Source organism: Eretmochelys imbricata, chromosome 5 (assembly GCF_965152235.1).
Source record: "Eretmochelys imbricata isolate rEreImb1 chromosome 5, rEreImb1.hap1, whole genome shotgun sequence".
NCBI classification, from domain to species: domain Eukaryota; kingdom Metazoa; phylum Chordata; order Testudines; family Cheloniidae; genus Eretmochelys; species Eretmochelys imbricata.
This window is the reverse complement of record NC_135576.1, coordinates 77,976,125-78,000,639: the sequence shown is the minus strand read 5'-3', so window position 1 is coordinate 78,000,639 and position 24,515 is coordinate 77,976,125. Positions and strand designations below refer to the sequence as shown.

The 24,515-nt window shown below is 38.2% G+C and overlaps 1 protein-coding gene across 1 annotated transcript in view; it reads right to left on the bottom strand.

The window, feature by feature from the left end:
* Nucleotides 1-860: 860 nt before the first annotated feature.
* SNX2 (sorting nexin 2) overlaps nucleotides 861-24,515 on the bottom strand; it is a 57,884-nt gene continuing 34,229 nt past the window's right edge. The window contains exons 7-15 of the mRNA XM_077817372.1: nucleotides 16,571-16,649; nucleotides 15,322-15,397; nucleotides 13,968-14,081; nucleotides 13,639-13,732; nucleotides 6,720-6,925; nucleotides 5,414-5,557; nucleotides 2,211-2,291; nucleotides 2,009-2,080; nucleotides 861-1,024 (exon numbers count right to left, since the gene is read on the bottom strand). Coding sequence (XP_077673498.1) covers nucleotides 974-1,024; nucleotides 2,009-2,080; nucleotides 2,211-2,291; nucleotides 5,414-5,557; nucleotides 6,720-6,925; nucleotides 13,639-13,732; nucleotides 13,968-14,081; nucleotides 15,322-15,397; nucleotides 16,571-16,649 — 917 coding nt within the window. The 3' untranslated portion in view covers nucleotides 861-973. The remainder of the gene's footprint in view (nucleotides 1,025-2,008; nucleotides 2,081-2,210; nucleotides 2,292-5,413; nucleotides 5,558-6,719; nucleotides 6,926-13,638; nucleotides 13,733-13,967; nucleotides 14,082-15,321; nucleotides 15,398-16,570; nucleotides 16,650-24,515) is intronic.

The following is a 24,515-nucleotide window of genomic DNA, read 5'->3' as shown; positions in this document are numbered from 1 at the left end:
ACATGATAATCAGACCGCGATTTGATCTCGATTAACTTCATCAGGACAGTGTGGTTGTAGTACCTGAACAGGTAGGTGATATTCTCTGATGAGGGAACCATATATTGTCAAGATACTCTATTTTCAGGAAAAAGAATCCAATTTACACCTGCCCCCATCACCACTGGACAGTCTCCATTCTACTGATCATAGAAGGAGTTAAGAATCCATCATCTTGGCAAATAAGTGTTTCAAAAATAAATGAGAAAGGAGTGGGATTTAAAAGTTGGCAAAAATAGAAAGTGTTTTTTCCAAGAACACTAATAAAATGTTTTTCATAACCTTTTAACATTTAAGTTTAATTCTGCCATGACAGCTAGTGTACAGAAACTTAACTCCTTGTGCCAACTTTTCATTTAAATAGTTAATTTAGAACTACAGTTCCTGTCAGTGGTTTCTAAAATTCTATCTCCAGTTTACTAGAAATGCTACTTCTAAGTAATCTAGAAAATTACTAATGTTATAGAAAAATGAAGGTAAAAATAATGTATAACTAATGTTTCACAAGGTACATCCCTTTATTTTTGTAATCACAAAAATCATGATTTTGTACAGGAATGTGTAAGTGAACATTAATTAATGCAATTAAATTTGTTTAATAAAGATCAGGTAAACATACTACAGAACATATTGTATTGTAAAGAACAAAAATATCGTAACTTTCTGGCCTTGCAGTGCACATTTTAGTGCAAGTATTAAGACACAATAGTGCTCAATTCAGCAAAATATTGCAGAATATCATGCCACAGTCCACTTCAAAGAGGGTCAGGACATGCAGCTTGTTAATAAAATGCTGTATTATATAAAAAAAGACATGGTAATTCATAAAATATATAGTGGTTTATTTGAATGATTTTAAAGTGATTTCACTGTGGAATTTAGCTTAACCGGGACAAACATCCAAAGTGTCTTCTGGTTTGGAATATTCTTCTTTCTAGGCAATGGCTTTGGCTTCAGGTAGGAATGCCTCCCAGTATTTTATCAGCTTGGGGAAAAGGAAGAAAAAAAAAAAAAAAAGTTCAGCATTTTCCAAAAGCATGTTTTCTGCCAACATGGCAATTGCAGGAAAGCACCAGGTAGTAATGTTTACATAAATCCATTCATTACTATGTGGTAATCTCTAAAAGTTGACACTTCAGTCATTTGTCTTTACACAATAAGCATGCATATATTTACAAATGTAGCTCTCCTCTAGGGAGATTTCTCACTCCACTTCTAGCAAACGTGATGGGGTGAGACACTTGGAAAGAATCTGGATTGATGGAAGACGGAGGATTAGGATACGTTACATGTAACGGAAAAGAAGGTTTTCCACCCGAAATAGCATTTATACATTACTCACATGGGAACGGAACCCATTCTTAAGGTAATTTTACTGTTGTTTGACATTCAGCATTTGTATCTGTCAGGTGAATACACTAAAATCCAAACACTCAATTTCTAAAACTAACACACACACCCCTCCCATAATAATTTATAAACACTTCACTCTATGACTAAAAAAATTCCATACTTCCAAATTTACTTTTGAGATTACGAAGCATACGAGTGTCTTAAGTGAGAGTACCTATATTATCTTATAGTTTTTGCATATAAGACCAATGTGGCTGTTTCAAGAAAAAGCAAACTTTCTATAGCCCATCCACATGTAAATAAATTACTTCAGTTAATCAGTGATAGAAAAAAAACAAGATTAAGAGCATTTTCTCCCCCCATAAACATAGTGGAGAGAGGGAAGTTTCAAAAAAAAAAAAGTTACCAGCAGTAACATGGATGAAAGACAGCACCAGTATTCAAAAAGTGAAGTTCTGTTTCCTCCCTAACCCTCCCAATCCAACCTAGAATGATGGCAGTTTTTAATTTTACTAAATTTTACTAACACCATCTATAATTGAAAAATTCTCAGTCACAGCTTCATATTAGGTTAGTAATGAAACCCCTGGAATGAGTTCCACAAAGTTTAGCTTACCTGCTGTTGTGTTTGCACTAATGATTCTAAGTACTTGATAATAACAGTTTTAAAGTCTTTCACTCGTTCCTTCTGTTAATAAATGAAACAGATTAATTCTGGTAGATTAATGTAAATAACTGATTTTTTAGAATGCCATATTGCTATTAAATCATTACAACAAATGAGATTGTCACTGAATTTATAAAACAGGTATACATGCCTCAAATCTTCCCACTTCTTTGCGTATGGTTTTGGAGATCTGTTCAAAGTCTCTCTCCCCTTGCTGAACTTTTGTCTCCCACTGGCAAAGGAAAAACGTACACAGATAAGACTTCATGTTACTCATTCACATACCTAGAATAAGTAGACAGTTCTATCTATAATTTACCAGCACTAACAAATTAAGGAGAGAAAGCATTTTATTTCAACAAAATGCTATTTGCTTGGAGTTGAAAAGTAAGAGTATTTAATTTAAATTTGACAGAGCAACATTTTAGGGAAACTCAAGTTAATGGCATGTCAATCCAACTATATTTTACACTGAGGAATGCCAAAAAAAATCTGTTATTTAACAAAAGCTTCTTTAGAGCTAATTATACAGACTTGTTAGCAAGAGCCCATTATTCACAGCAAACTCTTCCTATATCAGTTAAAACGTTCTTTAGTGAAACCTTTAATGGCACTGCCTGTAAAAGGAGCATCCAATTAAACTAAATTACCTAAAAAGTTACTTTTAAAAACCGTAAGTTGTCATACTTCGTAGCATGCCATTAATATTTCACTGCCACGTACAGCCTGGTTCAGGATCACTAGTTATCCCTAGCTTATGGAGAAAACTCCAGCTGCACAATGTACAGCATTGCCAGGTATGGTACCTTGTCCATAACTGCTGTAGCCAGTTTTCAGAATCTGCTCTCTTTCCTGCACAAACTGAGATACAATGTGCACAGCTGCTGTTGATAGTAAATTGAGAAGATAGAAAAAAAGGCTTGCAATTCTCAATGCTTGCAGCCTATTACACTTTCGTACAAAGAGGCTTCAGGTTTTAAGAAACATTCAGAGGTTGAGATTGACAAATTTAGTTTCAAGGTGCAACTGAAACATGGGGATCAGCTGCCTGGTACAATCATCATCTTATAAAGCAACCAACAGGTCAAACATACCAAAAATTTAGTAAGATCAATCTATATTAGGTTGCCAGCAGGAAAATACTATTCCCTCTCCCCAGATAATTCTATAAAAAAGGTGATATTCAGTACTTAGCAAAGGATGCACTGCAATATATTTTGCATCAAGGAACAATGCTTGAATAGTTTTATAGCTGGAGATATACAGCAAAATAAAAAAAAAGTTAACATTTAAGTACATTTATTCCAATTTCCCCTATCTTTACTGTTCAAATGCCCATTCTGACATGGAATAAGCAATAAGCCACAACAGGACGTACTTCAGTAGGCTTTTGATGTACACCTTAAGGGAGATTCTGTGCTGTGCCTCTAAGAGGTGCACTACAGAATTCAAAGCTTACAGTGGGGTATTTGGCTTTGAGCCACCTTTGCACGATCCCTCTCCTGGGCTGCTCTGGAGAGATCCCCTGGTATTAATTTAGGCATGCTTGCCTAGATGAAAAGTTAGTGCATACAAAGTTGGAGTGTAAATCTATAATGCACTAGCATGCTGAACAGTAACTGGCTGTGTTAGGTCAATGCACACTAGTGTGCGGTAGCATGGTCCACATGACCAGTTAGTGTGTGGCATGCTAGTGAGCTGTAGATTTACCCCAGCTTGCTGCACACTAGCTTTTCAGACAGACAAACCCTTAGGCATGCCTGGGGGCCTTTCAAGTTATGACAGCTTCCCTGAGCTAACCTATGGGCTGCGGCACAGCCTAGAATCTCTGTAGTACTGTATTCCAGTTCCAATACAGATCTTTCACTGCCAGCCCTGTGCTCAGCATGCCCTCTATACTAAAGATGGGGGGATGGATGGGGAAGAGAAGGAATCAGTGGAAGTCAATCTTACAGCCGTCTTCTACAGTTCCAGGGGAATCCTTCCCTGGTTGGAAACGGAGCTTTTAGGGTCCCTATATGCCACTCCAGCCCTTTTACCAGGTATAAAGGAGCTGAGACACAAGTGAGGATCTTGCCACTCGTGGGCTTCATGCCTGGGAAGTTAACAAGGACTATTAATCCACACTCTGGAGTAGCTTTTAGCTATTTGACTATGGCTCAATAATCTGATTAAAATTAAATCATCAATATTTGGAATTGTGGTTTCTGCAACAAATCCTTCTCCTGTGGAGAAGTACTTCCTAGTAGGAAAAAAGGAATCCTGCTTTGGGCCCAAGTAGGCCAGCCCTGTCCTTCATTTCCTTTAGTGTAAAATCAATAGAATACTTAAACATCTTTTTTGGTGTAATGGGCACAGAGTTTTTCCTCTTTTTGGTAATTACAATTCACTGTTTTGAGTTTGTGCATGGCAGTAACACCAAACTGTCCAGCAGCCACTGAGACAATCTGTGGACAATCAATGATTCTCCTAAAAGTCAACAGCACACGAGAGCCAGTGGGTGGTAAAATATTTTGTGGAGAAGGCCAAGTTCTATTTGTAAACTTCCTCAAGTCTAATATACAAAACACTGTGAAAGTGCAGAAAGGACAAAGCAGCTTGTGATTAGTGACCAATGAAGCAGCCAAACAAAACAACTGTGAAGATTTTAAGCTCTATTATGCAGTGATGTTTTCCCACAATTTGATGACAAAGTTGGTACACATTCTTTAGAGTATGTGTATTAAATTCAAATTTAAAAAAAATTGTCCTACCTCTTCAATTTCCTTGGTGAAGCATGACAGAAAAAGTGTATAAATTATGACAAACTTCAACATGTTATATTTAAGAACTTTTACTGAAATTATACCACATATATATACACACACACACACACACACACACGGGGGTGTGTGTGTGTGTGTGTGTGTATATATATATATATATAGGTGTAAACGTTGCACCAATAAAGAAAACATGGAAATAGTTTTCAAATAGTCTTTTTAAATTTACTTGAGTGATACACTTTAGTTTTAAAAGCCAGAAGACAGTCATTTAACTGCATAGAAGTAAACTGACTCAATCAGTAAAGAATGTTTTTGAACTTTTCCGTGTTTTTGTTCCCCTCCCCATGCTGTAAGACAGAATCAAAGCGCCTTACAGATTTCATATTGGTGTAACAATTGTGTACATTTTATATTTAATTAATACCATTCCTTTTAACAATTTCAGTAAACATGGAAAATAGCAAATGTGTAAGTGATTTAAAAATAAAAATCCATATAAAAGTAGTGCATTATGCTGATGAATGAATCAATGGAAAATTTAGGCCTTCAGAATATAGATAGGTAGTCAGGCGCTCAACTTAATGATTACCTCCTTTATCTCATCTTTAGCTTGCTGCAGTTTATCAGGTTTGTTGGCAAGCTGGAGCTTTGCTTCAGCCTCACGTTTTTTCTGTAAAGTGACCTGAGCATCTTGCCATTTCTGCCAGCATTTCATTCGATGATCTAACACACCCTGTAAGAGTAATAATGCAACAGAAAATTATTATTTTTTTAGTATCATGTTAACTATGACAATGTGCTGTAAAATTAAAGAACAGGAAATAATGACTGAGTAAGACCTACTCTGCATCAGATATCTTGCAAATGTCTCCTAATCCAACTGTCTTAATTTTTCTAATACAGTTATTATGAAAAAGTATCTGACTACTGCAGAATGAAGTCCTCCCTATATCTACATACTAAGGAGTACATGCAAGGGGCCATCTCCTGGGAACATACAGTTTACTCTCTATACCCATTCAGTCCTTTCTCTCTCTCCCAAGACCGTTGACAAGGCTGCCAATTATGGAGGGTTAGTATGTTAATACTACTCTGTTAGAATCTGCATTTAGACCACTGATTTCATTTTTATAGGCCACTCAGCTGTCCGGTAATATGTTTTGGTGGAAACAGATCAAAGTAGTAACAATTAAGTTTTAAGTGTTCATAAGCTTAAAGTAATTTCTAAACCAAAACATAACTTCTGATAAAAAGTTGAAAGATACATCCAGATAAATTACTGTTGAAACACTCTCTTACATCCCCAACAAGTAATCAAAAGCTACTGGTACCAGATAGCACAGTTTACACCCTCACTGAACACTCCTACAATGCTTTTAAAGTCCTAATAGAGCTACAATAGATATTTTTTCATCTCTGGCATCTCACATTAAGGCCTCCAGGCACATAAAAAAAAAATCTTTAAGACGAAAGTACAGCCCTGTAACTCGTGTTCCACTACAAGTTAATATTTTCTGTACCTGAATATAATAAGCACACCATGCTGAACAGTAGAATGTCCTTATACAATAAAACATACTTCCTAGGACTATCATTCACATACATAAATTCTCCATTTAAGTTTACACAATGTTTGGGATGTTGGAGAACCCAAATTTGATTAATCCACATTACACAACAGTTTATAGAGTGGGATGCCGCAATACTGGAAAAAGGGGAATCTCCCTAGCAATTTTCAGTGCTAGCTTGAAGTCACAGTTCTCCTTGCAACAGTTTTGCATTTACTTTCCCTTCTATTGCCCATGCATTCTTAGCCTGTGAAGAAATTGCAACCTTCAACATAAACCCTATCTTGCAGCAAGATAAACAGGTTACATTTTTAAAACAGTGCTTACTTTTACTGCAGCAATAAGACGAATGTAGTCACCGAGCAGTTCTGAGAACACATAGAAGTCAGCAAAAGCTTGTTCTTGATGTAACTGGTCTATTTTTTCCTCAACTTCTGCCAGCTGAGACAAAGCTCTAGATAAAGCAGTGTGGTCCTCAGAGTTACCTAACATAGCAGCACTTTTAGCGAAGGCAGCTGTGTTGGCTGAAAGCTCTGAAAGACAAGAGTAAAATTCAGTGTGAAAGTTTTTCAGAAGTTACTCCTGGGGGAAGTCTGAACCACTGTGCATAATTCATGTCCCCCTGCATATTTTTTTCCCCTCCAAGAATACAGATTCTGCTGGGGAGACGCTGCAGTTATATCTTTCGCCCATCAAGGTCTGCTGTGGAGCCAGAAGAGAGGACAGCCAGCCGGTGGAGAGGGAGGCGAAGAGGCTGCATTCCTCACAGCGGGGCCAGGTAAGGAGGCACGGGATGCATGGAGCAGGGCACATGGGGTTGCTGGGTAGTCTCAGACTGTGGTTCAGGAAGGCTAATGGGCGGGGGAGAGTGGCAGGAAGACAGACTGGGGCATGGACTCAGGCAGGGCCAGATTAACTTTTTGTGACCCCGGTGTCAAACATATTTGTGGACCCCCATGTGGTTGTTATGGGCCCCTTCTGAGGTGGGCCTGGCGCGACGGTGCCATTGGTGCCATAGTAGACGCGGTACTGCCGGGATGGGGATAAAAACATTTATTCAAAAACAAAACGAGATATCTGAAGGCACACTTGATTGAGACCTCCACTCGGGCCATAGATAATCTGGGCTAGCATCCATATACCTAGAATACTCTCGAATTTGGTTTGTGAGGGAAGGGGTTATTTGTTAGTTTTGTCTTTTTTGTTTAAACACTCAGGGCCTCCTTGGGGCCCTGAACATAAGTGCTTAATTAGTACACTTATGAGCCATATTAAGCCCAAATGTAGCAGTCAGTGGAGTTGCACCTGCATCTCCACACCACCAACTCCTCCACCCAAAGTTATGTTTTGTAAATACATTTTTTGAAAGCTGCATTTTCTACTTTGATACAATGATGTTTACAAAACTTTTTTAAAAAGTTAGTTACTTTACCCTATTTCTCCCTTTGCCTCACCACCCCTCATGACTTCAAGTGAAACAGTAAAATTACTGGGGAGGAGTGTGGGGAGGAAAATTGCTCGTGGCCATTTTTTGCACGGAGAAAGGGCCACTGAGAGACGCACACACACTTTACCACAAAGGCTACCACAAGCGAGCTTCAAACCCCTACCCAAAGCTTCACATCTGGACTCTTCTCCCATCTCTCCTACTGTCCACACTCCACCCAACTAACCCCCACTTTCACACAAAGGCTTTCCTCAATCTCCCTGCTACTGCCCCCCACACTTTCACCCCAGGGCTATCATGTACCTCCCTTCTACTGCCCCCCCCCCCGCCAACCTCCCACCTTCAACCCCGACTCTCTCCATCACCCCACACCCATCCCCCACCTTCAACCCAGACTTTCCTCGCCCTCTGCCCCATCAACCCCCACTTTCACACTCTGCTTCTTTTACCCGTCCCACCGAGTCTCTGCCAACTCCCCCGTCGCACTTGGACTTGCCCCACAACTGCCCCTTTTCCCCCAAACTGTGCTGCACCCCTTCCCCTCCCCAGAGTGGGAGGGGGGATTTCTGGGCATTCCCACTGGCAGGGAGCGTGGCAGCCAGCACTGCCCAGCCCTGCTGTCACCGCCCCTCCTGTTCCTGGGGACCATAGACAACCACTCCCCACCCCCGTGCCACGAAGTTGCAGGGTAGAGACCATGCCCAGGAGCCCGCAGCCGGGCATCAGGGTTGCCAGGGGGCTGCACACTGGGAGTCACAGCACCGCAGCTGCCCCTGGCTCCCCACCACCCCAGGAGAGCAGGGGAGACTTGGGGCGGGGGAGCAAGCCAGGAGCCACCATCCTGTGCCCCATAAGAGAGGGAGGGTGCAGCGGGATCAGCGCCAGGAACCTTCTTTCTGAACCAGACCATTTCCTTGCTGGGGCAGTGTGGCGCAGGGTATTCTGGCACGAGTAGTGCAGCTGGCAACGCAGGTTCCAGGGCCTAGGGGAACACAGAGGTATGCAAACTACAATTCCCAGTACACCCTGCAACACCCAGTCTCTATTGCGCCTGCACGCTTCATTTCCTGGGCTGCTGACTGTTTCAGCCATGGCTGGGAAGTTGCTGACTCTTCACATTGCTGGGCTGTGGCCAGGGCTGGATTAACCCTTTGTGGGCCCCTTCCAAGTGTGGGCCTGGTGCCACCGGAGCCATTGTAAACCTGGTACTGGGCTCTGGAACAACTGGGAAGACAGCACTAAGATGGGGCTGAATGGGGGGCGGGGGGCTGCAGGGCCACATGGGGATGGGAGAGAGGGGTTGGATGGACACATGGGGATGGGGGAGGGAGCTGGAGGGACACACAGAGACAGGAGCAGATGTACCTGACTAAATGGGAGAGGGTAGGGGTTAGCCCCAGGGTCTGCACAAGGGAGGCTCCCCAACTCCCTAACAATCCCCCCCCAAAATAAACCCTGTTCCATACTTCTTCCACCCACACCTAACAACCCTCCAGGTTCACTCCCAGGCTCCTTCCCTCTCCCTCAGCTCCTCCATTAGCCCCGACTCCCCCAAGCTTTTGCACTGCTTCTGAGGGGTGCAGGAAATACATTTCTGTATTGTAGTTTAAGTCAATTACTCAAAGTTCCATATTAATATGCCTAGTAAAGAATCTTTGTCAAAAAAAATTTCCTCAATTTTTTTTTTTGTCTGTATTGTTACAGATATGCTTGTTGACAGGTATTTTGAAATACATTACCAAAATAATTGAAATTGGCATGATTATATTGTGTTATTTTGACAAATAAAATATGCAGAGTTTTAAAATATTGTGTGCAGAATTTTTAGGTGCAGAATTCCCCCAGGAGTAAGTAAGTAGTATTCTGGTTTCTTCCTAGAGTTTATAATCAGGCTATAAATTACCCATTAGAAAGGAAAGATTATAAAAGTTCTTGAGACAAGACCACCGATGTTCCCCAGAGATAGGCCTGTGTTTAAAGTAATTCAGCTTTCCACCTGAATACTATTCTGCAAATATATCTACACTTTTAACTTACCCTTTCCAAAGCTTGTGAGAAAAAAAAAGCATATATAGCGAGAACAAAAACAAGGCACTGAGAAATAACCATATACAGGGGGCTAAGTACTGCCCTTTCTCTACAGCAAAACTCACATCAATGAGCATGGTGTATCAGGATCAAGTATATAACTCAAAGTGGAAGAAACTGTTAAGTACTGGGGCTGGAGAAAGTGAGGAAACTAAAAGGTTTCCATTTCTGTGCTTTGGCCTGAACTGTATAAATTCAAATATTTCTCTTAAGCAAACAAATCAGGATAAAGATAAAACATTCAATTTTTTGAGAGACAGTTATGGATCCTAGAACTCCAAATTTAAAATTCAAAACAAAATTCAAGATAACGGTAAAAACATTAGGCTCAAATGCCCAACCACTAGCCTGTGAAGGCCAGCCCTTGTGTCTATCCTGTAATCCTGTTTTGTAAAATTCTACTCCTGAATTATGAGTAAAAAAATCTTCGATTATCATCTGTGTCCTAATGTATTCTGTCAAACAGACCTTATTCTGTCAAACTGACCTTCTGCTACAGAACTATGCTCCAGAATCCCAGCTGTCATTGAAAAATAAGTTTCTAGCTTTCATGGTTTTGAGAAAAATCTTGAAATAGTGAACTGAGTTTAAAAACCATGCACTGTTGTCTTTGTAAAAAGAAAAGGAGTTCTTGTGGCACCTTAGAGACTAACCAATTTATTTGAGCATGAGCTTTCGTGAGCTACAGCTCACTTCATCAGATACATACCGTGGAAACTGCAGCAGACTTTATATATACACAGAGAATGTCTGCTGCAGTTTCCACGGTATGTATCTGATGAAGTGAGCTGTAGCTCACGAAAGCTCATGCTCAAATAAATTGGTTAGTCTCTAAGGTGCCACAAGAACTCCTTTTCTTTTTGCGAGTACAGACTAACACGGCTGTTACTCTGAATGTTGTCTTTGTGTGTGTAGACAGCCCAAAACAATAACTTGAAAGGTATTATCTTTCATCCTCACTCAGGGTCCCACAGACTCTCTGATTCTGTGACCACAGAAGTCACTATCTGCTCAGGCCAGGTGATCCACATTTTGCTCTCTATCTCCCTGACCCGGCTGCAGCTTCCTCTCATTCTCCAGCTTTTCCCACAAAGGGCAATTACCTGGCTTACAGCACACACTCATTGCACAGTTCTTTGGAGCCAGGCAATAGAGCATAAGGGGGTCAGAGCCAGAGTCCAGCATATAGCCGGGAGCAGGTAGAGCCAAAAGTCTACATTGGTAAAATAAGCTGCCTGGAGAACAACGCATCACCTGAGGCCTTGGAAACTAGAGAATGTGTATTTGAGTGTGGCTATGCTCCCCACTTCCCTGGCACACACGGGGGAAAAGGAAGTTCTGAGCTAGGCTGTCTGGACAACACTGCAAGAACAAAGACCCAGTGAATGGAGCCATGCTGCCTGGAGAAGAAAGCAAAAACTTATGCTCAAAAATGCTCAACTGAAAATATGTCTTTACTAGTTTTATATCAATAAGAATGTTCAACTATGAAGCACAGATGCACATGTTTGGAAACAGGGTGGAAAGGAATGAAGTTATTTCATGAGAGAATAAATTAACACTGACATTGAGTTTAAGGGTACTTGCTGCAGAATACACACTGCCTCCTCCTATCCCTCCACCCCCAATTCTAATCTTCTCATGGTAAAGGATGGGCAAGTCAGTTTTCTGTTTTAAAAGGCTGCCATAATCACATGGGTGGCACCTTTGTAATTAGGTGCACTTACATCAGTATATGAAAGATGACCTACACATAGTATAATATGAATCCAATAAAAGATATTTCAACATTATCTTCAAAAAATACTTACACACGTTTAATTTTCATGTTTAATTTTATGCAAATCATTTTTAATAATCTTGCTGTATTGAGTTAATTCGTACAAACAAGATTTGATAAACAATTGCCTATGTGCCTTATGTCACAGGTAATCCATTTGGAAACTTGACAAAACTTATAACTAAGGTAACAATGGACTGTAAAAAGCAGCACCACATAAATAGGGCCAATGATGACAACAAATGTTTGTAACTTTAGTTTTAAAGTTTTCCTCCTCCTTTTCAGGTATTTAAACAAATACATGTATCTATGGCTTTTTCAAAAAATAACTCTTTGGTAGTTATTTGCAATTCTAGCAGCCACTGATCACACTCCCTATATAGTACCAAAGCAAGTTTCCATTTTCATGTGTTCATAGCATCCTGAAATATCTATCTTTAAGACTGAAGTTTTAACGCCATCTCTGCCTGAAGATCAACAATTTTTAAAACATGAGCAAAATCTCATTTGAGATTTAGGAAAGCAATTTAAGATAAAATTCCACACTTCCAAGTGTGGAAAAATTATTAAATATAGGGTTACAGCAAAATGACTGTAGTTTGAAATTTGGCACAGGGAGTAGTGTGCATTTGGTAAAAGTTTTGAAACTGAAGTCCACCAATTTTTCAGTCACTCAGCATGCTCAGTAGATACTTGTTAATGTTTGCTTAGAGTTTAATAAAGTCCTTTCCCGTTTGACACCACTGTTTATTCTTCTTAGCAGGTCTAACTAGCAGGTCAGGCAGGCACAGGGCCTGCGTTATGGGATGCATGAGGAAGAATACATATCATTAAAGGATTTTCCAGTGTGTTAATAAGGGACAAAGATTCTGTATTTTGTGTTTTCAAATCTATCTGGAGTTTTGCTGCATTCTCAAATGTTATAATGTGCTGTAAGCTACGATTTTACTTTCTTAAAAAGGTTATGTTTCTATCTTTCTGTTGTGGAGACATAGCTGATAATCTAAAACTGATACTCTATAGCACAAAAAAAAAACCCTGTCTGGCTAAAGAAATGCAATGGTTTAAGCTATCCCTTCTCTATCCCATTCACTTTGATCAGACAAAAAATCAGCTACTGATAATTTTTACTTTTAAAAAGACAAATTAAATGCAATGACAACTTATTCAAAATAAAGTTGGCTTAATTCAAGGGTTAGTTTCAACAGCAGCATTTATCTGACCATGTTGCATATAGATTTACATAATAATTTTTATTCTCGTTTTGTTTAAATGTCTAAATTCATAATCTTGCTTTTTACACTGTAAACTATACATAAGACATACAGGATGCACAACAAAGCATTTCTTGACCTATCTTACCTATAGTCATTTTGCATCAACTGTTAAAACTGCCACCTTGTTCTAAAACAAATATGTCCTTTGTAATTGCTTTAGCTTTACCTGTAAGGGTGACTGTTAAGAGTAGAATTGGTAATCACCTGTAGAATAAACTTGTGTATCACCCATGTTTTGTACCATCAGAGGCAGACAGTTCACTCATGCAAAGCTTGTACTAATCAAACAAGTCTTCTTGAGAAAAGAATCCAATGCTATAATCAATATAGCAACCTTTAAAAATTCCCTCTTTACTGGGTATAATAGGAATTGTATACATTTGGGATAATAAAATGCAAGTTGAGGGATACAAAAGAAGTTCCTAAATGTCTGATAAGTTTAAATAAAATAATAAAGGTAATTTTAAGTTGGAAAGTTAGTGTATGTTTTGTATTAAACCACAGTATACTTTGAGTCTCTGGCTAACTTACCTTGTATTAGTTGCAAGTCTATAGTAAAATTCAATTTAACACCAATATGAAATAGTTTGCTTTAATAAAGAATTTTAACTCCTGAGCACTGAAATTAACACCCACATTAAAAAAAAAACCTACCTTTTCTGTGGCAGACCAAGGCTTCTACACTGGCATGAAGTTTCCTAAGTTGCTGATCCAGATTCTCAAATTGTTGCTGTTTTTCCTCAAACCACTGGCAAAAGATTGAAAAAAACAAGCAGTACAAATTACGTTACCAACAACAAACTACATTCCTTGTTTTAAAGGAACAAATTAACCACGTACAACCATAGTGGTCAACTGATGCAGCTGAGAACCCAAGCCAATAAGTAAATTAATATCCCATTTTCTACTCCTACAGCCTTAAAATTCAATTGTTGAGTCTCATTAATTTGTCTCGTTATTCAAGTAGAAAAATCAGCTCTTACTGCATCCGATTCATTCATCTTGATTGTCATTTTGTTGACAGCGTCGGCAGCCTTGTTCACCATCCTCAATATTCCTGCTCCACTCAGAGCCTGGGTGTTAACTGCTCTTGGCAGCTGGAATTGAATGACAAATAAGGGCAAACAAACCGGTTAAAAGGCTGGAGGTTTAACTGGGCACAAGAGGGACTGAAAAGGATGTAGTGTTTTCTTCACTCTCATACATTTCAATATAGTAGAACCTAATTTCTCAAATTTACTACTTTTACATTCTCAGAGGAAAACTTAAAAATACAGACTTTCCATTTGCTTTTCTTCTGTACCTTTACATTTAGATGGAACAAACGCTCTATTTGTCAAAAGTTATTACAAAATAGCCAAAGGCCCTAACTGGCCACCTATATGCTACAGAGAGCAAACTGCTACTAAAGAAACAGACAGAAAAGCTTAGATATAGTACAAAACAATAAATACATCGAGATGCTATAAGAATATTTCAATACATTATGAAAATCTTTTAGAGAATATCTTGGTCGTGTACAAAAGAGCACACTGTGTTTGTGTACATTAATTTCTAAATATAAGTTAAGTATTGAAACCTACCTCACACAGGAATGTCATGAGAATTAATATTTAAGTTACCCAGTAATGATGCACTTGTCAGTGATGTGATTCTTTAGGTATGGTAGGGGTAACATGACTAGGATAATGACATGGGCTTATTAGACAAGTATTACAGCAGGTACATTATGTGCATCCATAAAACTGATTGTTGTTTTATATAGAGATTTTTGAAGTTATTTAATGCTTGTGAAATGCGTTAGGTGACAGCACTGGTGACCAAAGTCCTCTATCCGCAGAACAGATATAGTACAACCAGCAGCAGTGCAAACTTCTCCATATTACCCCCACCAACAAACCTCAACATTGACTTCAGGGGTTACAGGTGAGAGGATAATTATGTTTCCATGCCAGTTTAATCCCTCAACTCTCTGCTGAAAGCAGCCAACAGCAGTGCCATGTGTATTTTAGTGACTTGGACATTTGTCCATCAGGAGCTGGGCAGACCAATTTATTTCCCATAAACTACTGAGCAGTCAGATAACTTCGAAGTCATTACTGACCTAATTTACATTTTAATAAGAGGTAAAGGCAAGAGACTCTGTAGTCCATTGTTTTTGTACCTTGAACCATTTTATCACACTGAAGGTATAATCTAATATTAATGCACAGGAAATTATGGGACTAAGTCTCCATATCTAAAGATGAGAATATATATTACCTTGTATAAAGTACCATTATTAACTAGAGAACAAATAGGAGAACTTAAAAAAAAAAAACAAAAAACCTTGAATACCTCAGAACTTTCCAAGAACTGCCTTAAATCAGGATCCTGTAACAAGGTTGGGTGTTTTACTGTTCGTTGTAGATACCTATAATTTTAAAAAATAAAATATTAGATAACTTAAAACAATTTAGTGCTCCTGACAGCACTGGAAATGTCCTTATTCACAGAGCAAGCAGCAGTGCAAACTTCCCTTAATCATTCTGCCAATATGCTCAAGCCCCCTGTTGTGGAGGAATCACCTCTAAGGGTTAGAAGATAGGTCAGTCTCCATGCCCCTTCAATCCTTTACCTCTCTGCTGTGATTTACAATCATGTTTGAGTATGTTGCTACTCGCCACTCCCACCCCACAAAAAACCCAAGCTGATATCAAACACTCAGCATTTGGTTATCTGCCTGTGCCAACAACTATTATGAAATACCAGTAAGAGAAGTCTTGTTTACATATAGCAAGAAGAGAATGTTACAAAACCAAAGCAACTAAAAATGGGAAGACATGGGTACACTAAAGAAAAGCCAAGAAACCTAAGGAGTACCAAGAAAAGGAGAACTTGTGGCACCTTAGAGACTAACCAATTTATTTGAGCATAAGCTTTTGTGAGCCACAGCTCACTTCATCGGATGGCAACCAAATTTAGATTCATCCCTTGATGAGTAAAGTTATCAGTAACTGATGAATGAATTCACAGCTCTGAGGTTTGCTTTCTTTTGAGAAATTTACTTTTTGCTTTTTCTTGGAACACAAAGATCTATTGCTGCTTGAACAACAGTCTCGTGCTATATGTCCCGTCTTGTCCCACGGTTGTGTTATTTTGTTATTTTTTGCCAGTACCCAAGTAAGCCCTTTAGGGCAAGGACCTGTTATGTTTGGCTCTGACTTACAGTACTACTATGCAGCATGCAGTGTAGCTATAAATGAACAATGCCATCTATATTATAAAACAGGTTGGATAAAACCTATCAGGGATGATCTAGGTTTGCTTGGTCCTGCCATAATCACTAAGGCATCATTCTTGTTCAAGTCTCTTTAATATGGTGTCCAACTTAGAGTCTTTTTTGTTATTTCCTTTTTTTCTTTTTTAAGATTGCAATTGAATTTAAGAAGTAAAATTAATTGGCCATACTTTAGTCAGAAAATTGTCCGGATCTGATCCAGCAGCCCAAGAACTGTACAAGCTGCTGGATCAGACTGGGCATACAGAGCCTACTTAGTAAATTAATATACTAGGCGAATGCAGTAAATATAAATACATATATTACCTTTCTAGTGCAGCTCTTCTTTTTTCTACAAATTCTGTAGATGATGAATCTTCCTTGCCTACTTTAACCTTGGTCATGCCTTTGAAGAAAATTATGTGATATTGATTTTACATTACCATGAGGCAATCATGAACATAACTGATGTGCTTAGAACTATAAAGGTATTAAAGCTCACTTGAATGTTATGCATTAAAGTCAAAGTTACATGAAAATCAGCACCAAGGCATACAGAGAAAGATAATGGATATTGTATGCAGTATGCTTTTCTCAAAATTCCCAAACGACAAATTTCTGAAATCAAGTACACAGCTGCTGATAAACATTTTGGATATTTAAAACAATTTCAATTATAAAAAGTAGAGCTGTCAATTAATCGCAGTTAACTCATATCATTAACTCAAAAAATTTAATCACGATTAAAAAAATTAATAGTGATTAATAGCAGTTTTAATCATATTGTTAAACAATAACAGAATACCAATTGAAATTTATTATATATATATATTTTTGGATGTTTTCCTACATTTTCAAATATATTGATTGCAATTACAGCAGAGAATACAAAGTGTACAGTGCTCACTTTATATTATTTTTTACTACAAATATTTGCACTGTAAAAAAGATAAACAAAAGAAACAGTATTTTTCAATTCACCTCATACAAGCATGTCCCCTGGAATGGTGGCTGAAGCATGAAGGGGCACACAAATAGTTTAGTATATCTGGCACATAAATATCTTGCTACGCCAGCTACGAAAGTGCCATGCGAAAGCCTGTTCTCACTTTCAGGTGACATTGTAAAGAAGAAATGGGCAGCATTATTTCCCATAAACGTAAACAAACATGTTTGTCTTAGTGATTGGCTGAAAAAGAAGTAGGACTGAATGGACGTGTAGTTCTTTAAAGTTTTATGTTGTTCTTTTCGGAGTGCAGTTACATAACAAAAAAAAAAAATCTACATTTGTAAGTTCCACTTTCATCATAAAGAGCTCGCACTAGAGTACTTGTATGGGGTGAATTGAAAAATACTATTTCTTTTGTTTTTTACAGTGCAAATATTTGTAGTAAAAAATAATATAAAGTGAGCACTGTACACTTTGTATTCTGTGTTGCAATTGAAATCAATATATTTGAAAATGTAGAAAAACATCTACAAATACTTATAATAAATTTCAGTTGGTATTCTATTATTAACAGTGCGATTAAAACGGTGATTGATCACAATTAATTTTTGTAATCGTTTGACAGCCCTAATAAAATAAATGTGATCTAATAGAAGTCAGATGACTTGAAACTTATTAGGAATTCACACTCTACAGAATTAAGCTGCAACTTCTATTTTAAAAAGTTTGCCACTTTATTGAATAGACTGCAATATAGTGTATTTTCTTGCCTTTTTTTTTTTTAAATACTAATTCGGAAGTAAACAGGCGTACAAATCCTTGCCATGTAAATATCAGAAACAAAACAATCACTACAGAAGTGAGTTTTTGTTTAAAAAGACACACAATAATATTAGCATCAGTTGTCTCTTTTTAGCAGGGTGTTATATTACACAGTGACAATCCTTACACTTATGGTATGTTACTTCTAGTGATTGTATTAGATTGAGTGACAGTTATTTCTGGTGATTTTATTACACTGAGCTCTGATTACATATATTTAAACAGACCAGATGTGTCTATCAAATGTTAACATTCAAAAAATTGGACAGGAGTGTTTTTTTCCTCCACTGCAGGTGTGTACACTGTCTGAATTTTGACTACATGGTAACCTTATATCTAAGGTATCTATCCTCTATTTTGCTTGGTTTGCAGTTGGTGAGTGAATTTTCCATAATCACCACCTTCCTACATAGATGGACTATTTTTCCTCTCTCAAATGAGAAGCTACCACTAACTTAGTATGACCATTTCCACTTGGAAGCCCCAGGAAAATTACCAAGTGATCCTTTGGTAACAAACATCACAAATCGCTGAATATTTAGTTACAAATGTCATCCCGATATTCTCTGATGACTGGACATGTCTATTATATATGCATATAAATTTCCTCTTTCACCACAGTTTCTCCAATATCTCACCTCCGCCCCTAAGCCCTGTGTGCTGTGATAAGGAAATGCTATTTTATCATGCTACAGACTGAAAAGAGGACAATCAATGTCAAGCTCAAACCCAAGGTAATTTGTCTATCCAGATCCTTTTCCCAGCATGTCATATATGGACTTTATTTTGGTTAGGAAAGTTGTCTGAAAAACTAATATCAATTAGTTATTTTTCTGTTCCTTAATTGATCAGACACCATTGCTTCTATTCAAATTAGCTTCTATTCTATTCTGTATAAAACAGCTTTTCTATAAAGTTGAGGGAAAAAAGCCTAACTTGAAAGTACTGGTACAATGGGGGACTGGGCCAGTTAAAGTTAGTTTTGATTTCTAAGTATGTTAGAAAAGTTTCTTTATGGAATAGCTGGCCAACCATATGTAATTCTGCATGTTGGCAGGGGTTAGCCTACATGACTCTTGTGGTCCCTTCTAACTCTATGATTCTGTGATTCCATGGCTCTCCCAATCTGTAAAACTCTCTGGTTTGTGATTTGGATTAACAAGGGATTATTTTCAAATAGATTATTTGTAATGGGCATCACTGGAGAGGAAAAATAGTTTCTCTCTAGTTCTATTTCAAATTCAGAGTAGTCTTCGCTAAAAGATGTATATACATTTCTGGAGGGTGTGACTTTTTATTAATGCCTGGTAACATAGCGATGTTTTCACTGTCAATTTTCTTGTTCAACAAAGACCCAGTTTGGCTGTGTCAGAGTCCCCCAGTCCACAACTGCTTTGAGCTAACCGTTTTGACAATACCACAGAATATTTCAAACAGGTAGTCCATCCTGTTTAATAGGTCTATATAAAGCACCAGTGCTCACTCTCTTTTTTCCCTTACTCCATATAAATTCTAACGTCCTCTGCATTTCTGCTAGTTTTTTTTCCTAGAAGGATTACAAAAAGATTTTAAACACGAAAAGATATCCTTGGCAATGTGTTCATTCTGACTGTGGCTGTTCTTCCTAACTAAGAAATTGCATACTTCCCACAGCACTCCAGATCTTTTTTTCATTTGTAGTACTAGGGACTTACTATTTAAATCAGAGAGCTCTTCTAGCTTGAGAGTTGAACTCCCAGGTATTTTATAGAATTTGTTACCCATCAGTACCTAAATATTTTTGGAAGGAATGACATCCCAGAGTTTGGCAAATTTATAGCTAGCATTTAAAGTAAATTATGCCAAATCTGAAATCCAGATGCTTTCCTGCAGTAATAGATTTCTTTAGAAACTAATTTTAGGGAAATATTTGGTTCAGAGAAAAATTGTATTACATCATCTGTGTATAAAGCTATTTTTGCTTTGTCCCTGCAAGTTCTATTCCAGTGATAAATTCACTGTTCCTTATTCTCTGTGCAAAATCTCCATTGCCAGTGCAAAAAAGGGGAGACAATGGACATCCCTGCCAAGTTCTTCTGTGTAATTCAAACAGGGGAGATTTAACCTCATTAGCTCACACAGATGCTTTTGGGCTGATATAAAGAGTAGTTATCCATCTAAGGATCTGAGGGCCAGCAACCATATGAGACAGGACTTGACAGAGTTCGACTCTATTCTATCAAAAGCTCTCTCTGCATCACGTGATAACAAAAGAAACGGATCTCTTTTTGATCTGGCATTATAGATGATTCCAAGCACTATCAGAATATTGTCTCACATGTCTATCCTTAGTGAATCCAATTTAATCTGGATTTGTACAAACCAAGAGCATAGCCTGCAATCGGCTAGCTAGTATTTTTGCTAAAATCTTTGTCATGATTCAGCGGTGATATGCACTTATAAGAGCAGCACAAGGTAAGGTCTTTTCCAACTTTAGGGATAACAGTGGCTTCTTTCATGTGTTATGGAAGCCCTCCCCTAATGGAATAATATTGAAGGTACCTCTCAAGGGACATACTAATACTTCTTTAAATACTTATAAAATTCAGCTGGAAAGCTATCAGGTCCTTGAATTTTTACCACTTTTCCTACTTGCTAACCTCTAAGATGTCTTCTTCTGTTATTTCTTTGTCTAAAATTTCTTTATCAATTGTGTTTTTGTTTGGCAACTCTGCTACTTCCAGATATTTTTGAATAACTTCAGGAGCTTGGAGTATCTGAGGAATAAAGGTTTTCATAATAAACAACCAAAGTAGCACATATATCAGAGTGTGTAACTGTCTTCTGTAGATTGTTTTTAATTGGTGGAATAATACATTGCTCTTGAATCCCTTTAAGCATTTGAGCCAATAGCTTATCACTTATTTCCTTTCTCACAACAAAATTTGCTTTGTATACAAGGCCTTTTTCAGTGGGCCTTCAGTTAATTGTTGATACAATCTTTGAACCTGTGTATTTATGAAAGTATTTTATCATCACTACTCTAATTTTATTTTTTCTTGAGCTCTTTTTCAATTGAAATGTTTTGCTTATCAACTGGCTCCTAAATATGCTTAACCTGCCTCTTAAGGAAGACCTCTTTATATTATAGTGCATTTTTAATAATAATGATAGACAAACACCCAACATTTTCATTCTATTACTTTTAATTTAATAAATTACCTATAAAAGTAGACAGTAGGTCAAACAAATACCAGAAGCCTTATTTACTGCAGCCGGAATCACCGCGATAACTAGTTAAAACGATACATTTCTGCTCATTCCCCCACTTTTCAGTTGTTCAGTTTTCTAGGACTTCACCTTTCAAGCTGAAGTTTTCTCAGCTAGGTCTCTGCCCAAAAGTAACTTTTTTGAATGTGTGAACAAAAATGGTTCTTTCTACTTCAAGAACAGAGAGTCAACATGTTTTTCCCTATTATAAAAACAATTCTCATGGCTTTTTGCTTGTTTAGGTGAAAAGTTCTATAGTTGTGGTGCAATGGCCCTTTCACAAGGTTTCACTAGTCATTTTCACCTCAGTAGCCTAGAACTCGTCTGTTTCAGCTACAAGGACAGCTGACCAGAATGTCACAGGTAGTTCAGTATACACACCCTCACAACTCGAGCGTACTGACCCCAGAGGCATCTTCAAGTCATTATGTAAAGAAGATAAGGAATCCTTGCACTCAACTTAGCCAGTTTTGAACAGACTGCCACTTGGGACAATCTCTGCAACCTATATCCAACTTTCCAGTGATTGTTGGGGAAGGTGGCACCAGACTACCTAGTAAAGAACTGGGACGACAGCATCAGCAAGAGTTTGCAAGAGAGTTGTGTTGATAGATGACAATATGCTCCTCTATTGTCCTTCACCTGAAGCCCCTCTTTTATTTGAAGAAAGGCAGGAATTTCAAAGAGTCACTTTTCTTCAACAAAAAGGAGATCTGGATCGCAATCCATAAGATAAAGTCTGGGAAAACACCAGGGGTTTGTGGCATCACCCCTGAGTTGCTGAAGACCGTTTTATCATGGCAGCACAGGCTCGGTCATAACATCTGGCACACAAATATCCCTGATTGGAAGAGGTGTTCTTCTGATATTCAAAAAAGGGCAACACAGCCAGATGTAGCAACTATAGAGGTACTACACTGTTGTCAGTGCCAGGGAAGTCTTTGCTTATATGTTAATGTCTCAATGCACTTCATGGCAAAGATCAGGATACCCACTGTGGCTTTCATTACACTGTCAAACAGATCTTTACCTCCAGACAGCTTTTTTCAGAAGGCATCTCAATTAATAAGCTATTTGCAGTACTTTTTATAGACTTCCATCAGGCCTTTGAATCAGTGGATCGAGCAAGTTAGTGGGATATGAAGATATGACTCAGCATCCTTGGGAAGACAGTGTCATTGGTAGAAGTAGTCAATGGCAGGTCCACAGTATGGTTTCCTACCTCCACAGGAGTTTGGCAAGGCTATGTTCTGTCATGATTATTGTTCAGTATTGTCATTGTTTGGTTGATGGATAAGCTTGAGGAGGCAGCTGTTGGTGGTGTTGAGATGAACAATATTCTGCACTGCGATTCTGAATATGCCAAAAACATTGCTTTTTTGGCTACGTTTGGTGAATCAAAGCAGTGGACGGTGGATATAGTCGGGCAAGAAGCAGTGTTCATTGGTCTGGTTATTAATCATTATAAAACGGTAAGTCCCTCGTCATTACCAGTAAGCAGCCTCCAGCTCCAAATTACAACCAGCTCAGTATTAAGCTGTCCAGATGGGACATCGAGCAGCTGGAAACTGTCAAATATCCGGCATCATCTGATGTTGCTTGGAAGACCCTTGAAAGATGTGGACACTCATATAGCACCAGCTGCCACCAAATTCTGGGCCCTTCAGTGGCCTCTGTATGCATTTTGTGACATCAAGTTTACTGCATAGCTGCATGGTTCTATCAACTCTACTGTATAGAAATGATACATGGGTGCAGAAAAAGGGTGAAGAACACCAAATGGATGATTTTGATTCTTGTTGTCTTTGTCAACTGCTTCATATCAAGTGGCAATCACTAGTGGCATGTGTAGCCCGGAATCATAGAAGATTAGGGTTGGAAGAGTCCTCAGGAGGTCATCTAGTCCAACCCCTTGCTCAAAACAGGGCCAACATCTGAATGTTGCTACATGACTGATAATCACCTGAATGTCAAGAACTTTGGTGGTCTGATAAGATTGCCAGTGACAGACAAACTGAATATGCTGCTGGACCACCTTAAGGATCCAGTCAGACACTGGGCCAGGTGGTGCTCAGGAGACCACATCCTTTTGTAATTTATGAAGACAATGACAGCAAAAAGTGGGATGACAGATGAAATTTAGGTTCAAAATTCAAGGAAATAGCCCTTATTTAGTACAATTTAATGTTCCCCCATGAACTCTGGTTTTGACCGGATCAAATTTGAAAGTTGTGCACTGCTTATATGCAGTACATTTTATACAGAGTTTTGTTTTCCTACTTATTTAATCCTGCAACCACTACCAAGCATAGTGCTTACTGCCTTGAGTAGTCCACTTGATATCAAGGGGACTTCTTACATAAGCAAGCATTATGCTTGATAGTATTTGCACAAAGCTTCTTCAGGGAGCAACTAGGGAAAGTTGCGCTGTGTATGCATGGCTAACTAGCCACATACTTACACATTTACTGAAGTGGTGAAGGGGCAGCAGTGATTATTGCACGATTTGTAATACTTAAAACAGAGAAGGAAACCCTTCTGATAGAGCTCATGAGCTTTTAAAGTTTGCAAGAGGGATTCCCTCCTGCAGCTTTCCTAAGGTTAGAGGAGAGTATGTTCTGGTGGTGTCTAACCAAAAAGTTACAGATTATAGGTTTTACACAAACTATTGCCAATTTGTTGAAAGACAGAGCTTTGAAACCCTGGACAATGAGGTTCATCATGTTTTCCTTTTAAAAACTTAGGAAATTTCATACATTACCATAAGGAGAACAAAGAAGTTTCCCAAGTAAGCAATCCAAGCCAGGAAATGCCACACTTAAACTTTAATTGTACCCCCTTCTCTCTATATGCATGATACAAGTTCAATTCCATAAGCACATTTCTCAGACACAAAACTACAAAATGCAATGTGTAATCTATACACAAGAGTCCATGAAAATAGTTTATATTAAGGATATACATTATATTAAAAGAATACATAAAACTATACCAATACAACACACTGCACATTAAACATACAGATTAATTCTGAACATATGCCCAAATCAATTTACAAAACTGAATTAGGTGTAAATTAATGGCCTTATCCCTTGGAATACACTTAAAATTTAACAAAATGGTATGTAATACATTGGTGGTAATAAATTAAACAAGCCTTAAACAAAATACGAAATGTTTAAAAAAAGTCAGATATACTAAAACATTTAGAACACTGAAATTAGCGTAGACAAACAAATGTAAAAAATAAAG